The sequence below is a fragment of the Python bivittatus genome, unplaced genomic scaffold (genome assembly GCF_059951505.1).
Source record: "Python bivittatus isolate LINGU-HERP-01145 unplaced genomic scaffold, Pbiv_v1 ctg000350_np1212, whole genome shotgun sequence".
NCBI classification, from domain to species: domain Eukaryota; kingdom Metazoa; phylum Chordata; class Lepidosauria; order Squamata; family Pythonidae; genus Python; species Python bivittatus.
Window position 1 is genome coordinate 36,842,200 of NW_028277074.1, and position 18,356 is coordinate 36,860,555.

General features: G+C 36.0%; 1 protein-coding gene across 1 annotated transcript in view; it reads left to right on the forward strand.

Annotated features, from left to right (window-relative positions):
- ANOS1 (anosmin 1) overlaps positions 1–11,399 on the forward strand; it is a 101,764-nt gene extending 90,365 nt beyond the window's left edge. The window contains exons 10-14 of the mRNA XM_007437367.4: positions 1,195–1,292; positions 2,810–2,981; positions 6,639–6,859; positions 6,991–7,129; positions 11,121–11,399. Of these exons, the coding sequence (XP_007437429.2) occupies positions 1,195–1,292; positions 2,810–2,981; positions 6,639–6,859; positions 6,991–7,129; positions 11,121–11,179 (689 nt within the window). The 3' untranslated portion in view covers positions 11,180–11,399. The remainder of the gene's footprint in view (positions 1–1,194; positions 1,293–2,809; positions 2,982–6,638; positions 6,860–6,990; positions 7,130–11,120) is intronic.
- The last annotated feature ends 6,957 nt before the right edge of the window (positions 11,400–18,356 follow it).

The window sequence follows — 18,356 nt, forward strand, 5'->3', positions numbered from 1 at the left end:
TATGTACAGAAAACTATTCAACCCCCAAGCATCCACAGTCACTGCCATTACTTCTGACAGTGGTTCACATGAATCTGATAGTTTTCCAGTATAATAGTTTGTATCTATGTTCTCTTGATTACCTACTTAGATTTACCTGCAAATTAAATATTCTAAAGTTTAGGTTATGATTAAATATTATTATAAATGAAGTTAATTTGTATTTTATCATGAAGGTACGATAAATAGTTGTAATATACGTTGCAAATAACTTACATGTATAGAGTTGGAAAAGTAATCTTGTTTAAATCCACTTGTAATTTAGAATCTAAACTAGATTAACCATACTTTATCCAATTCAGATTGAGATCCAGTTAATCTAAATCACAAGCAAAGCTTCAGAACGGAGGAGTGTAAGCATATAAATCTGTAGGAAGGCTAGTTCCATTTTCATAATAATAAATTATGATTTATTACACCTTACTATTTAGAAGAAATACCCTTATTAGGGCAACTGTTATACAAAGTAAATGCTTATTTTCAAGTTCCAGAAAACAGACAGAATAAAAAGAAAGAAAAAATGCAAGGAACAAAAATGTGGCTGATTTCAGTATTATGCTTGTACCTTAGCTGAAGTGGTAGAGAGACTTCATCTAAGTAAATTGGTTTTCTGGAAAGAAACAAATGAATGTTGATAACCTTGTATTTGTTAGAACCAATCAAAGCAGAGAGAGAGAGAACTTCCATGATTTTTTAAAGTAACCTAGTAAAAATACTTGCAGAATTAGCTGAATGGTAGCCTATTAATAAAATGGTTAATTTATCATTTTGTTTCCACCTACTCTTACATATTCAGATTATCTAAATGTGTAGCATACTATTATGTATTTATAATCATTCTTTAGCTATGTATGTCTTCCACTTTTCTGCAGGCTTTTTAACTGCAAATACCATTCTTCTGTGTGGCATTTTAATGGTGCAATACAGCTGCATATAAACTGCTAAACCAGCTCAACCTGAGGTCTTTCAGATCTGCTCAGACTAACTGCCAATATTCTCAAAGGAATATTTATACATTTTCAATGTATACATTTGTCCTATAAATTATAAATATGTCCTGTATTGTGCGTGTGTCTGCGTGCACTGTTCAAAAAAAGTCAAAAACTTTAAGTGTAAGCTTCTGTTAATTTTCTTCCCATATTATTTCACTGACAGATGCCACCAGCAGAGAAGGATATCATGTTCAGTGGTTCCCAGAATTATGTTCTCACAACAATACAGAAGAGCTTGAAAAATTCAATGGTATAACATACGTAAGTTAAGTTTTAGTTGTCAAAAACTATAACAAGATATGATCCTTCATTTTGTATGGGGGAGTATAAATGATTTTTAAGATTCCATTATGATCTCTCATACATTTCCAATACAGATTCATTCTGTGTTTCAAGACATTCATTTTGTCCTTTATAATGAGAAGCTGTTGTGTCTTCAGCTCCTTGAATCTTCCACATGTATTTGGCTGCAGTTCCCATGGAGTGGATATGTCCATTAGCCATATTGGGTGTGCATTATGTGACTTGAATCCTTTGAAGTGTCCTACTTTGAGGAAGGCTGGTTGATTGAGTTAGTTCATTAGGATGACGAGCCAGATTTTTAATTAATCTTTTTAGATGGTCAGTAGCTGCAGCTGGTAGGGCAGTCATACTGTAGATGGAGACAGCACTAGGCTTTCTGGGGTTTATTTTGTTATGGATAATTGAATCTTTTTTTAAAAAAAGCACCTGCTAAAACTGGTATGAATTAAGTTTCCATTTTTCTTGGGTTTGTTGAATAAATATAGTAGTATGCTTTGGGGAAAACAAAAAGAAGTTCAAGAACGGTGTTGCCTACTTATCCAACTTTAAGTCCCTTGGTGCTACTCCAGATTGCTAGCACTCAAAGTTATATACTTGCAATTTTGCATATATAATTATATAAGTGTGATGGAATGGAATTATGAAGGCCGAGATCAGGGAGACAAACATTTTCTTAGCTCGCCAGAACCGCGTGGGAGGGTCAAGAGGATGAGACTGGCATCTCCCAATATTGATGTCAGGCCTAGCCCAAGGAACTCCAAGAGACCATGCTAATTCAGTTCAGCTATGTTTATTAGCTTCAATCTCTAGCAAGAATCTTCTCAGACTAAAACCCCAATTCCCCAAATCCTCCAGCCACAACAGTGTGAATTCCTCAGGGAGGTGCCAGTCTCATCCTCTTGTATTTAAATTTATTTAAACCAGTTAGAAAATCCTCATTCATGGTAATTGGAACCTTTTCCTGATTGGTGCAGTGCTGTTTAAAAATCAACTATTGTCTTCATATGCTTTATTGCATTAAATTTATCTATATAATTTATTTTTTGATGCACTTTTACCAGATAGACACTTATTTGTGCAAGTTTTTGGGTGGAGAATTATTGCCCATCCATGCTGTAGTAGAATCCATATTGATGAACCATACCATTGTGGTTCCATTAAAACCTGTGGCACATTTTTTTTTCCTTTTCAACTTGCATTCCTCTGGATGAAGTAATCTAGAGATTTGGGCTGAATGTGTTGCCTTCAGCTATACCTATTTAATCTATTATTGGAGAGGGGATGAAAACACTACGATCAATTTTTGAGGCGCTTTTGGCCTAAATCTATTCAATTTAATAGAAAAGGATTGAAAGCAATATTTAACTATATAATAAATAAATTATTTGTTAGAATATGTGCATATTTTGTAAGCTGTCTTGTTCTCTGAATAAAAATCTCTTTTTTTATATTTCTTCTTTCCTATTTCTCCATAGGAAAACTATATAATTCTTCAGAACCTGTCCTTTTCATGCAAATATAAAGTTACAGTTCAGCCAGTAAGATCCAAAGGTCGGTTGAAATCTGAAAGCATTTTCTTTACGACTCCACCTTGTTCTGATCTTAAAGGGAAAAAACACAAGCACATCAGCTGCCTGGCTGAAAGAGGTAAGATTCAAAACAATTACAATGAAATAAAATGCTTCAATAGCTAAATATTCAAATGCCAGTCTCTGAAATGGATTGCCTCCATCACTATATGAAGATATTTAAAATTCTTAATGTAACCCCTTACATTAACACGCATTAGTACTGCAGCAGCAGACTAAGTAGTAAGAATACAGAAATACAAAAGAAACAACTACAAGTTTAATTTTCTTTGTAATCTGATTTTACAGTCAGTCAGTTAGAAGTTCTCAGTGTGACCTTCCTCGCTACTTTATTTTTACACAATATTAAACAAAATTATTTTACAAGTTTTGTATGTAACACAAGAATATAAGCATTAGATACAACAAAATGTTACATATTTGTACACCTCTTTTTCCTGATGAGATTTGGTGCCTTTCACGGCCGATCTAAGCTATCTCCAACAATCTTATCTTTTCTTTGAAAAGTCACAGCTCTTTAGTTTATTTGCTGTGTCCTGTTTTGGCTGAAGAAAGAGTCTGTGGTGCCAGTGCTGACACTGGTTTAGTAACTTTAAGCAGATCACCGTAGTTTTCAGTTCAGGGGACAAGGAAACTCTGTGTCCCAAAGAGCTGCATGCATAAACAAAGACTTATTTACACCTTATCTTGATAAGCCAGGATATGATTATCCAAATCAAAATATTCTAACAAAGGTTTGCATACCAGTGAAGGAATAGCTATGAGTTTGTTGGACAGCGTTATGCTAACTCTAGTTCATTTTAGGGATTGTTAGAAAAAAATGTAAATTTCTACACTACATAGGATGCTTGCCAGAGTAAGTATTGCTGATGTGGAATCAGTAGAAGCTCATTGGCTTGGTTACTATTTCTCAAGCTTTCATGAGCCATAGAATTAGTATGGAAAGGAAATAAATAAAGAAAAAATAAGATCTTGAAAGAAAATACCACTAAGCTATTTAGATAAATATTTATTCATTTTTATTTTGTAATTTTGTTATTAAGATTAATCTTAATTAGGGTTAAGTGTTAAGGCAATTTCTTTGGATAGAAAAAATACAGTATTTTAAGTCATAGTTTCGGATCTGGTGCCACAAATTGTCTTAATATTTGTTAAAACTTTTACAATAAATAAAACTAAAATGTGGTCAAATATTCTCTAATATCTTAGATTTTTGAAGGAGTCACATGTCTCTCTTTTGAAACTAAAACAAAAATAATATTTAGAAAATGCTAGAACAATGGTTTTTAAAAAGTTTTCTCCTAGTCAATCAGCCAGAAGCATTGGACCTTTAGATAGCAGGATGTGGGGTGTTTGGGGGTGGGGGTTACTTTATTTCTATGCAGCATATCAACCTTGTTCTGGAATAAGCATGCATGTGTTTTATATTTTATATCTGCATTCTGAGACATTTTGCCTCAAATATATCAAAATATGTAATTAGTTTTAAGCAGATACAGAATATAATATAAATCAGATATATTTTGATATTTGATATCCTGGATATTGAAACAATGAATGTAATATCTTCAAATACTAATTGATTAATATTTATATAAAGGCCTGATGTTTTTAAAAATATGTAGGAAGAATACGCTACCTGTTTAAAATACACTACATAAATATATGACAAAATATTGTATTCTTTGTTAGTGGCGCAAGTACCCAATTCAATAAATAGTAATACTACTTTTTGAACAAATTTTTTAGTCATATATGAAGTATACAAATACAGTTGATTTACATAGATAATATGCAGTATAACTCTTAGAATTCTTAGGAAATGGGCCTATATCATTTACAGAACAATATCAAATCATGAAATTAGAATTTCTGATGTTTACTAATTGAAGTGCGGTGTATGAAGCAAAACTATATTAGTGATAGCTAAGGTAAGTATTACATTGGTGAACAATTCAGTTGAGAATAAGCATTCCATCCTCATCATATAATAATAAAGTTTATACAGCACATTGTTGTAAGCTCCCTTAATGTACAGTGGGGCAAAAAAGTATTTAGTCAGCCACCAATTGTGCAAGTTCTCCCACTTAAAAAGATGAGAGAGGCCTGTAATTTTCATCATAGGTATACCTCAACTATGAGAGACAAAATGGGAAAAAAATCCAGAAAATCACATTGTCTGATTTTTAAAGAATTTATTTGCAAATCATGGTGGAAAATAAGTATTTGGTCAATATCAAAAGTTCATCTCAATACTTTGTTATATATCCTTTGTTGACAATGACAGAGGTCAAACGTTTTCTGTAAGTCTTCACAAGGTTTTCACACACTGTTGCTGGTATTTTGGCCCATTCCTCCATGCAGATCTCCTCTAGAGCAGTGATGTTTTGGGGCTGTCGCTGGGCAACACGGACTTTCAACTCCCTCCAAAGGTTTTCCATGGGTTGAGATCTGGAGACTGGCTAGGACACTCCAGGACCTTGAAATGCTTCTTACGAAGCCACTCCTTCGTTGCCCAGGCAGTGTGTTTGGGATCATTGTCATGCTGAAAGACCCAGCCACGTTTCATCTTCAATGCCCTTGCTGATGGAAGGAGGTGTTCACTCAAAATCTCATGATACATGGCCCCATTCATTCTTTCCTTTACACAGATCAGTCGTCCTGGTCCCTTTGCAGAAAAACAGCCCCAAAGCATGATGTTTCCACCCCCATGCTTCACAGTAGGTATGGTGTTCTTTGGATGCAACTCAGCATTCTCTCTCCTCCAAACACGACGAGTTGAGTTTAGACCAAAACGTTCTACTTTGGTTTCATCTGACCATATGACATTCTCCCAATCCTCTTCTGGATCATCCAAATGCTCTCTAGCAAACTTCAGTTGGGCCCGGACATGTACTGGCTTAAGCAGGGGGACACGTCTGGCACTGCAGGATTTGAGTCCCTGGCGGTGTAGTGTGTTACTGATGGTAGCCTTTGTTACTTGGGTCCCAGCTCTCTGCAGGTCATTCACTAGGTCCCCCCGTGTGGTTCTGGGATTTTTGCTCACCGTTCTTGTGATCATTTTGACCCCACAGGGTGAGATCTTGCATGGAGCCCCAGATCGAGGGAGATTATCAGTGGTCTTGTATGTCTTCCATTTTCTAATTATTGCTCCCACAGTTGATTTCTTCACACCAAGCTGCTTGCCTATTGCAGATTCAGTCTTCCCAGCCTGGTGCAGGTCTACAATTTTGTTTCTGGTGTCCTTCGACAGCTCTTTGGTCTTGGCCATAGTGGAGCTTGGAGTGTGACTGTTTGAGGTTGTGGACAGGTGTCTTTTATACTGATAACAAGGTCAAACAGGTGCCATTACTGCAGGTAACGAGTGGAGGACAGAGGAGCCTCTTAAAGAAGTATTTACAGGTCTGTGAGAGCCAGACATCTTGCTTGTTTGTAGGTGACCAAATACTTATTTTCCACCATGATTTGCAAATAAATTCTTTAAAAATCAGACAATGTGATTTTCTGGATTTTTTTCCCCATTTTGTCTCTCATAGTTGAGGTATACCTATGATGAAAATTACAGGCCTCTCTCATCTTTTTAAGTGGGAGACCTTGCACAATTGGTGGCTGACTAAATACTTTTTTGCCCCACTGTATATCTTTTTAAAATTGTACTTAAGACTGACAGAGATGCTAACTTCTCTCTTGTTTGGTGGTGGTGTTTGTTTTACAGATCCTGTTATCTCAAAAATATTGGCAAAACCAGAGAATCTTTCTGCTTCTTTCATTGTTCAGGACATTAATATTACAGGCCATTTTTCATGGAAAATATCAAAAGCAAATCTTCACCAACCAATGACGGGATTTCAAGTCACTTGGGCAGAAGTCACAACAGAAAGCAGGCAAAACAGCTTACCAAACAGCATTATCTCCCAGTCACAAATATTGCCAGTAGTAAGTGTGTACCTCTTCAGTGTGGGGTAAGAGGGGAGAATAAAGGAAGAAGCTGAGTGTGACCAATGACACTGAATGGCATGAATATAATTCTTCTTTTACTTCAAATCACTGTTTCCATTTCCTTTTAGGATCACTATATGTTAACAGTACCCAACCTAAGACCATCAACTCTTTACCGTTTAGAAGTTCAAGCATTAACCACAAGTGGTGAGGGACCAGCTACAATAAAATCATTTCGAACACCCAATTTGCTGACGTCTCCACACAGTGAGTGTTGACATGTTACAATAATAAATTCTGATGCATGCATTGACATTACTCTCTTATATGGAATATAATGTGTTATAAGCATTTTTAGACATGCTCTTCTCCATTTGACCTAACAGCTTGAGAATAGTCTTTAATTTATTTAGGGGAGGAGATGCTTAAGAATCCATCTGAAATTGGCAGTCAGATTGGTCTGAAACTTCTTCTTAGCTTATATTTGGCTCAACTCGATTTACCTTGTTTACAGACTTTCTCATTAATGGATTTCACCCAGCTTAAATTGCAATATTTATAACAAAGGGAAAGCTGGCAAAATCTATCTAGAATAGCTTTTGTCAACGGGTGCAGTCCAAATCTATACTTTCTTTTGTATCCAGCCTCCTTATGATTCCCTAGATGTTACACTGAATGTTCATTCTTTGCATTCAAGAATCTCACACAGTTCCACCCTGGAATGTTTCTATAATTCTGTATGTTGCTAAACATTACAGAATTAAGACTAAAAAGTCTTAAGACTTTTCTAAGGTATGGTGTGGGCCTATTTTCAAATTCTCTGCCATCTTCAAAGTAAGTTTTGGGTAAAGGAAGCAGCAACTCTGAGAGAGCAGCTATAAGTACTTCAATTTTGTCATGCAAGATCAGACAACATCCCACAACTGTCAGCTTCTCCAGAGCTTCAGACAGGAGTCTTTTGTAGTCCTGTTTGGAATTTCTGGGAGCTGATTTTTTTTCATGCAAACCTTTTTCTATCACTCAGCTATAGCCCTTTCTCTTTGACACACTAGCAAATATAGGAATCCAACAGAGTGACTGCATGATATCACAGGATGCATCACAGTTTCTGACTTTGCATGTACTCTGAAATAAAGTGATTTATTGTCCCATTTTTTGAAAGATTGCTTTATTGACGCCCACTTTCTATTTGAAGACAATATAGTTTTCATCACTTGGCAAATTTAATATTGGAAATTATTGAAACAATTGGTTTACAGGCTAGTATGAAAACAATTCATAATTATTCTAACTATTCATGTGATTTATTAGGCATCTGAATTCTATTCATATACTAGTAAGAAATGTCTAATTTTCCAAGTTAAATAATTGTTTCAACTTGCTAAAAGTTACATCTTTCTGAGATACAGTTAATACTTTGAAGTATAATACTTATGTGAGGACACATGCTTGTTTCACTTGAGATATGGGCCAGATAATAAAACTGCCTGTTTCCTGTTTTAAAATCCTGTTACTAGAATTTGTTTTACTCCATAGTGGCCCAATGTGTTCACTTAGCTTCCCAAAAGAAGCAGAGACAGTTACTAAGAGCTATTCTTTTTCTAGCTGGAGAGCCTGTGTGGCACAGTGGTCCAGGTGTTTGACTAGGACCAGAGAGACCCAGGTTCTAGTCTGCCCGTAAGCATGGAAGCTCCATCGGTGACTTGGAACTCTTTCTCAGCCGAATGTTGGTTCGGGGAAATGTAGGAGAAGGGTGTGCTGTGTATATTACCTGTGTAGAGCTCCTAAATGAAAAATGGAATGTAAATTAAAACTGCTACTGTGAGTCCTTGATCCTGTGTGCATATAACCATGCATTTATATCTGCAGAATAATTTGTTGTGACTGTGAGACAGATAGGTTAGGTTAGGTTAGGTTAGGTTAGGTTAGGTTAGGTTAGGTTAGGTTAGGTTAGGTTAGGTTAGTAGTTTCCTGGTTCAGTCTTATAGAAGTACTAAGAAATACATCATATACTGTACTAGTTACAGTGGAGAAACATACAAATACAAATATACAAATAGTGATATAATTTGTTCATATTTTAATCCATATTATTAATAGACAGGTAAATTATTTCTTTATTATTTCTAATAGGCATAATAAAGACAAAGAAGTTTAAAGTGGGGTATTGTGTTTTGCCAGATAAGAACTTGGAGAGTTTTAGGGTAATGGCAAGCAGTTTAGGAAGGTATATTTGCAGTCGGAAAATCTGAGTTTCTATGGCATATGGATGGCCATATGAGGAAAAGAAAGAAAGGAAGATGATACTAAAAACAGAGTTTCATTTCATTGATGATCACAGTTATTTGGGATGTACAAGTAGCACTTGCTGTCAAAGCTTCTGCATATTTAGACAAGAGTCGCAGAAGAAAAACCAGCAAGGTTGGTATGGGCAAGTCTGTCCACCAGTAAGTTTAACAGGCTAGTGTAAGCTTAATAAACAAACTCAAAATTGTGCTTTCTCTCATGACCTCACCAAATCAAACAAAAACATCTTGGTTCTTTAAGCCATCTGTTTGTTAGATCCTTGTCCAACCTGGTTGGTCAAGAGCATCTAGAAGATGACCTATTGTTGAGTCTTGTGACAGAACTGGGATGGGGTAGTGCATCTATCCTTGTGCTCCTTGATTTCTCAGCAACTTTTAATACCATTGAACGCAGTAATCTTCTGGACCAGCTGCAAGATTTGGAATTGGGGCACCATTTTGCAGTGGTTGTCCTCCTTTCTTTGTGATGAGTTTTAATTGGTTTTTATGGGAGGAGGACATACAGTCTACAGCCCCTTACTTGTGGGGTGCCTCAGGTGTGAACATTCTCACCCCTTCTATTTAACATCTACATGAAACCAGTGGATGAGATCACCTATTTGTTCAGGGTCAGGTAACATCAGCGTGTTGATGATGCACAATTGTACATCTCAGTTCTGGGCTGACCAAGTGGTGGTGCTGAGGTCCTGCCCCAGAGGGAGGAACAGAGCCATGCTCAATCTTGCCAAGTCTGACTGACAGCAGATATTTGGGCCCCCTGGTTCCAGGGACCTTCCATCTTTATTTTTGGATAGGTTACACTTCTTCATTCAAGACTGGTGTGCAATTTGGGGATACTTTTGGATTTACAGTTCCTCCTCAAAAGCAGGTGGAAGCTGTGGCCAAGAGAGTTTTTGCATGATACATCTAGTGCACCACTCATACCCTTTCCTGGACTGGAAGGCCCCTCAGACAGTCATTCACACCCTAGCCATTTCATGAATAGATTAACCCGCTCTACATGGATGTGGGTTTGAAGACCACTCAGAAGCTACAGCTGGTCCAGCATGCAGCAATGCATGCAGTGATGCCCTTATGCCCATGGGACCTCACTACTCTGAGGGCTGTACTGATTACCTTCTGGATGCAATTCAAGGTGCTGGTTATCATTTATGAAGTCATTCATAGCATAAAGCCTGGTTATTTGGGGGACCACCTGTCTCCAGTTGTTTCTGCCCATCTGGTGAGGTGGTGCAGAGTGGGTATGCTTTGAATCCCATCAATCAAGCAGTGTCATCTAGCAGGACCCAGGAAGCATGCTTTCCCTGTCATGGTGCCTGTCCTCTGGAATGATATTGCCCCAGAGAACCAGATTCACCTTGTTACATTCAGGAAGCTATTAATCACCTAGCTTTTCTCCCAACTTTGGGGCAGGATGAAGGTTGAGGCCTTGATGAATGAGCTTTTTCTCATTATATGTTGCCTTTGGGCTACTTGTGTTATCTTTTGACTTTTATCCTTTTTCATATTTTTAACTGTAAGCCATCAAGAGTTGTTAGGAGTTGGGTGGCCCATAAATTGTATGTATGTATGTATGTAAATAAGTAAATTCATACCAAGAGTGAATTGACCGTATGTGAAATGGATCCCTGATCAATCAGAAATCAGTGCTCTAATTGTATCAGTATCCTGGTTTCTTCAGTTACTCTGAGAATCTTGACTCAGATTTACAGGGAATAGGCAAAGAACACCAGGTACCTCACAGTTTGCAGTTTGCTTGAGCTGGAGTCAAACAAAAGATTTAATTGATTTGCTTCTGAAGTGAATAGAAGTCACAGGATTACAGATTGAATTTGTGTTGGTCAGAAGAATTACAAAGCTGTGGGTTGAGGGACCAACTTGTAGGGATTTAAGGATTGCCAGCATCTAGTAATTATGAATTAGGGTTATGGTAACTTTTTTTCCTTTCTTAGGACCTCATCTGAAGCAGCACCATCCACATCACTACAAACCACCACCTGAAAAGTACTAAGTTGCCCTGAATTATTAACCAGCTGGAAACAATGCAAACCGAGTTCTTGAAAGAAGACCAGAAAAATGCATCTTTATTGAATTATGGAATGAGCTCTTGTTTTAGTGAATGTTTATCATGTATGAATTGCATATAAATCTGTATGAAATGGACTGAAGAAAGCATGTTTGTGCTAATTCCAGGATACAGTATATAGTGCAAGGATCAGCTATATTCACATAATCAGACTATTCAGCATCTATGAAAATTATATATATATATATATATATATATATATATATATATATATAATTATAGCAATTACCTATTACTGTAATATATGCTACATGACACCTTGTTTTATCACTCTCCATTAATATCTTTACATAGCTTTTTAAACAGATTTTAACCATTCATTTAAACCTAGGTTATCTGTGACTGATACATGAAAAACAAAACATAACAATTCCTGTCTATTTCATGATATATATCCACATGGCCTAATAATACCTGTTTGGTAATGGGGCAGAATTTCAGGTTTCTACCTAATGTGGTTCTCAGGAATCCCATTAAATGGAAAAAATTCCTGTCCATTTGAGGAAGAAACTATCTTATGTCCATGAAGTAGACACATTAACTTCTGAGGGTTTCATTAAGTGGATTTTTCCCCCCAAGTTATGAAGAAAAATGGTCAAACTTTTTTGTTTTTGTTTCAGGAGTTTTTCACACTGGGAACTGAAACCAGATGGAGTAGCTAGAGTAACATTACACTAATTAAAATGTAAATAAAGTCTGTCTCATGGCTATGTGCTATTCAGTATCATCAAATACATCACAAAATGGATAAATTAAAGCCAGGGTTGCAGTTGAGATCTTTGATACTAGATTTCTGCTTTAGTAGTAGTTTAGTATTATCATATGATAATATGAGATTTATCATATGAAGTCTAGGCCCTTTCACACATTGGCGACGGCAGAATGAGGGAAGAATGTCAGATGGGGTTTTGGTACAGTCCCATGAGGTAGCAGGAGGGAACACTGGCTGGCAATATGTGAGTTCAGTAGAAGGAACAATTGATTCTGCAAAGTTGTGACAGAAAGCAAGAGGAACTAAGTATTCTTATAGTTACCCTTTCCAGTGCTTGATAACCAATAAAGATATTTCTCTGCGTCCAGCAATATATACATTGTATATCCCATCCAATAGGACCTTGTTTTTCATTTCAGTGTAGGAACATCTTTGGGCAAATATCTGCTTACTCAGGAAAACGGAATCCCCATACAGGGAGAAGATTGCAGGACACATGGTGACCAAGTTCACGATACAGAATTATTTTATTAAATATTAAAATATTGATAGCATCAATTGAATTGAGCTAAATCTGAAAACTTCCAGCATCTCTATTTTAAACAAAACTTTATTGAATTATACAATAAAGTATAGGGAACTTCATAGTCACACTTTACTAACTAACTAGTTTCCACATGTTTTAAACGAAACAGTTGTAGATCACACTTCAGACTTAAACTTTTTTTTTCTCTTGTCCTTTAGAAGAAATTAGTATTTGGATACTCTATTTTTATAGGGACATTATCTCTACATTACATGCTTTGATTTGTATCAAGTTTAAGGAAAAACAATGCTGTTCACAGCTGCTTGAGTAGAAAATTACAGGGTAGTGACACTTTTCTGCATATATGTTTAATCAGAATACATCTGATTACTTTTTGATGTTCATAAAGAAGATTAAGAATATCCTGCTTTCTTAAAAGAAAAAAAAAGGCCAAATAAATGTTTTTGGAAAGCAGACAGGAAAGCAAAGACAAGATTGTCCTTGAATTATTTCAGAACATGTATGATTCTTTCAAGCATCTGTTCCCTAGCTTGTATATGCAGATATGATTACAGAGGATTTGCACATGTTCATTACTTGCTACAATATCTGTAAAGACTTGCATGCATAAAATGTGCTTAAGATTCTATGTAATTATAATGGAATGGTTTCCATTCAGATAATGGAAACAAATAATGGAAAGACAATTTTTTAAAACAGTTCAGGTTATGAAAAGGTTGAAATAGTCTGTCTGTATTCATTTTCATTTAATGTTTTTATTTTTCTAACTTCAAGAAAAATAAAACAAAATATTTAGTCCAAATGAGACCAATGTGAGTCCAGGTGTCCCCGGTATGTTTTATAAGTTAGTTCAGTGTTTTCAGTGACTAATTGCTTAAAAGCAAAAAATTGCCAAATGCTGCCAACACAATACTGTTCAGCGCAGTTTGTTTCTTCACTCAGTTGAAAACAATTGTATCTTGAGAAATCCAGTTACGTGTGTGGGAGATACATGGGAAAAAGCTATTAATTGGTTTCTGTTAAGTAGATTTTAAATATTGAAATCACTGAGATTTATCAAACTATATTAGTGCTCTTTTATGCAGGAATGGGATTTAGTTACAAATTAGCTGTCTTCAAAAAAAAAATGTAGAAATGGGAGTTAGTAACTTCATTCTTTTTCTTTTTTCTTTTAAAAGATATACAAGCAGTTGTGATAAAAACTTATTTATTTTAGATGGCATTACTTTTATTTGTCCTGGTTTTGTTAAGTATTCTTAAATCTTTGATTAATACCTGTGGACACATAACTATAAATGTCATATACAGTTGTACATTGTAGTCCAGAGATATGCTTTTAAATGGTTGCATGCTTTTTTAAAACCTCAAAATTTATTTTTTAAAAAAAGGAAATTAATGCCTCCGGATGTTGTTGGATCTCTAGGTTTTGCATGCCAAAAATCATAATTCAGTTAGAGGCGTGAAGTGTATGACTGTTTACCTCTATTGAATATAATGGTAAGGTACAGTTTAAAAAGTAATTAACAGATGATCTATATGTAAAAATACTTCCCCTTTTATGTAATTATATTGTAGTGTGAAGAAAACAGAGCTACATATTTGCTAACTAAACTGGCTGTAGAAATTATGTTTTTATAACAGTCATTTAAAAGTCAGTATTTATTTATGTATGTAATAAAAAAGGATTGTGCTTGTCATGTTATTTAGAGACAATGTTTCTTGTAAAAACATTTTGTAAAATTAATTGTAAATAGTCTGCTCTGTTCTTCATCTTCATGTTTAGATTTTGTACATAGGTTTAATTAATAAACTATCCTATAGAAATATAGACTCATATGATTCTCATCACTGTTAACTTGGGATTGCTTTCTATAATAGCTGTCTTTTATGCAGAGTAACATTGTCCATGCAACATGACAAACCATGGTTTATTTCACCATACTTTTTGATAGGCCATGATATACAGCCTTATAGATTTGCTAAGACATTTAGTCAGGGTTTGCAAACTGTAATAACTGCATTCATATGAAACACTAAGTCCAAACCAAATACATACTGTACATAACATGCTGGCTGAGGAATTCTGGGACTTGAAGTCTACACATCTTAAAGTTGCCAAGTTTGAAAAAAACTGATGATATGTAAATCCAGCCAGTGGTTCCAGTTTACTCCAAAATGTATCAGGAACAATGGCCGGCATGCCAAGCTTCAGTCAGGTGTATGAATCAGTGGGATAGAGTAGAAACAGATAAACTCTGGCTTCCCTCCTGGGTTTCTAAATAGGCCACTGAATAATAATAGTAGTGCTATCCAGGACTATATATGGGAGCTTAAACTGATAGACCAGTTAAGAAATCTTTAATGTGATCCCTAATACTTGCACTACTATTTGCCTGTATAGTTCAGCATTATTTTGGGAAAACATGTATGAAGCTTCCTTTATGTGTTTATGAAATTATATTCTACGTAAGTGCTTTCCATCAGAATCCAAAGGTAGACAAGCCTGTAGTTGGTGTAATTTCCTTTCATTGGCTAAATAAGTTGTATACACAGTCATACATGGTATAGAAATAGGCAAATCGCTGTCTCCTATACCTCTTTATGCTAAAAGAATTCAGGTTTCAGTGGTAGTTCTATATGCATATATATCCCCACTGTCCAGGAATTTAGCGTTCCTGTTCCCGGGTATAATCTTCAGCTCACAGGAAATTACTTCTGAGTATAAACATATAGAATTGCTTTACAACTCTTATAAGAAAAAAAGCTCCAAAACCCTTTGCACTTGTCTCTCTGAAATTAAATAGCTTTGATCATCTGAGTAGCATCTATTGTGCCTAAGAATTTTATCCCATGCTGATGTAGAAATAAACAAAACATCCATTCAATTTTTTTCCATGGTGTTTAAGGCAACTTGGGCTGTGTTTTGTTCTGCTGAATTAGGCCTTAATGGAACATTGTGGTGAGTAAATATAATAAATGAGAATCTTCAGAAAATCTGTTTGAATAAATACATTCATGTATACATAATTTGTAGAATTTTTATACATTTGCCTGTTGAGCAGAGTTTCCAGTATTACGTTCTGAAGCTTCCAGAGTAGCTTACTAACTGTTTCTTGAGTAAAAGAACATAAATGGCCTACAGATTTGCCTAAAAGGCAGCTGGCCTGTCTCACTGAGCTTTCATATTGATAGTCATAAGAACATTTTGTGACTTTCCATGAACCTTGTTTCATAAATGGCAAAAGTGATGCCTAATAAATAAAGCTTGCTCTCAGGGTAGTGTAGGCCAAGGGTACATTCTTGAACACTGTGGAATGTGCACAAGTGATTTGGCGAATACATCAATGTGCCCTGAAACTGATGAGTTGGTTCTGTCTGATCTCTCTACTTTATGTGCAGATCAGGTTTATTTTTATAGGTTCAGCAGGCTATCACAAAACAGAGTTAGCTGCATCCCCACCCACATATGTGTAATTAACACATTAGCATTAGTTTATCTCAGATCTAGATTTCATTATGAAGGAATCACCTAAAAATTGTGGTTCTTCATGTGTCAGTGCTACAGCTTGGTTCTAACTTTATCAACCTATGTCCGCTCTGAAATCCTTCTGATGTCCTGGAAGCACAACTGGATATTTCACAGAGCTTGTTATTTCTGCAGTTTTATGAACACCTGCTTTATGAATTTCTTTTCACAGTCATATAGATGAAAAAAAAATTAAAAGAGATAACTCTTCCTTGTTGAGTAACCTTGACTAAGATTATTTAGATACCTCCACAACAATAAATTCCTTATGGGTTACTCATGGCAATATAAATTGTTTAAAATCATTTGGCAATCACTTTTGTGATTGTATTTGTGATTCCCACTGTCCCTGCATTTCTGCATAGCTTCTTGGGTAAAACATGTTATAAACTGACACATAAAAATAAGTTAACGTATGGCAATTACCTGACAGTGCCCTGTGTTCATGAAATAGTTGGTTACTCCCAGTTTTCAGTCTATCTTAGGCCAACACTTAACATATGTTAAGCTGAAGTTAGAATGACTTACTCCACATATATGCAAAATGTCCAGTTTTGCATATAAGCATGAGAGCTATTTCTAGATATTGTCATTGATAAGTTTGTAAATATTATACAGTTGACGTACTGTTCTTGGGTTACATGATCTAGATTGTAGGACTCATTTTCAGAGCATAAGCAAATGTGAATGAATAGGCAGAGACCTAGACAGAGCTATTTAATCTCTCTGGGTCTGGTTAACATTCTGTAACACAAAGCTGACATTGCTTTAAATCTTTGCTGAATGTTTGTCCCACAGGAACCACAAATGTGCATTCAATCATTTTGTACTTTTTGCTGGGGAATGCAGGGAGATGGGAATGCATTTCGCATGAATAACTTGCGTTTTGTTTTCCTACAAAAGAAAAAAAAATCAGAATTTGGGATAATAATTATGCCGAAATCACCCAGGGAACTGAGCAGCAGCCAATGTGTATTGCTGATCTTCAAATCTGTGAAAAAGGCAGAGAAAGTGATTCTGTTCGGCTTCCTTTCCTTGGGAACTTTCTCTTCTTGCATCCAAGAGAAGGCTTCGGTTTAGAAGTAAATTTATATCCCTGAAATGATTAGAGTACATTTTAAAAAAAAAACCTCATGTTTTTTTGTAACCTTTCTGGGATGATTTCGGTCAGTACGTTTTTGGTAAGTCAATATTGTAAATATTCTTCATGAACAATTGTTTTCTATAATAGCTTAACTTGATGGATAGACAGACAGGCAGTTAGACAGATATAAAATCTCACCCACCAAGTTACCATCTTTGTTTTGTATATGCATACGAGTTTATATATACATATACAAACACACATACTCTGTATATGAGTTCTGATTATGAAATTAAATCGTCACAAAGGAATAAATGCTTAGTTACAGGATAATTAAACACCCTTGGGCATTAAACAGTCAATAAAACCTCATGTGAAAAATATGCTAAAATGCCATGCCTAATTTAGTTAGACAAATAACACAGAAGTCAAAACAACTGCCTTTGCATAAGGATCAAGATATCTTTGCTACCAGATTCCTTCAGAATATAGGCTGAATTAGTATTTGTACTTAGTTTGTAGGGGAACAGATACAGGTGGCGTTGCTGGGGGATTTTAACCTGCCTGCCTTCAGTGAGGGGTCTGGAGTGGCAAAGGAGTTCATGATTACCATGACAAACATGGACCTGACCCAAGTTATTGAGTGCTTGACACAGAAAGTGGAAGACGCTGAGCTCTGTCCCTTGTCAAGGACAGAATACTCTCTGGTTGCTGTAGAGTTTTGCAGTGTGATCCCCCACACACATTGAGTTTTCAGAGAGTTGTTGGGAAGTTTTCTGAGGACTTGGCAGACTGTTTGGCTAGATCAGATCACCCAGTGGAATAAAGGGACATCCAGGTCACCAGATCTTCTGCATTTCCCTGGTTTGGTGATTGGTTCAGAGAGATGAAACAGCAGTGGAGATGCCTAGAGTGCTGCTGGAGGAAGATCAAGTCTGACTGGACACTGTTATGAGCTCACATTTGAGCCTACATAGTGGCATTTTGAGTGGCAAAAAGGTGTTTTGCCATACTTATTCAGTGTGCTGAATACCTCCCAGCAGCCCTTTTTAAGATGACTTGCACTCTTTTCAGGAAGGATGCTTGCCAAGATTATATGAAAGGCCACTGTGAAGAATTTGACAACACTGACAGAGAAAAGTGCTCAAATTCAAGAGGATCTGGATTCCAGCTAGACAGTCCTAGTGGAGATGACTGGAGTCTTGACTTGTGAAGTCATCTGGGATCATTTTG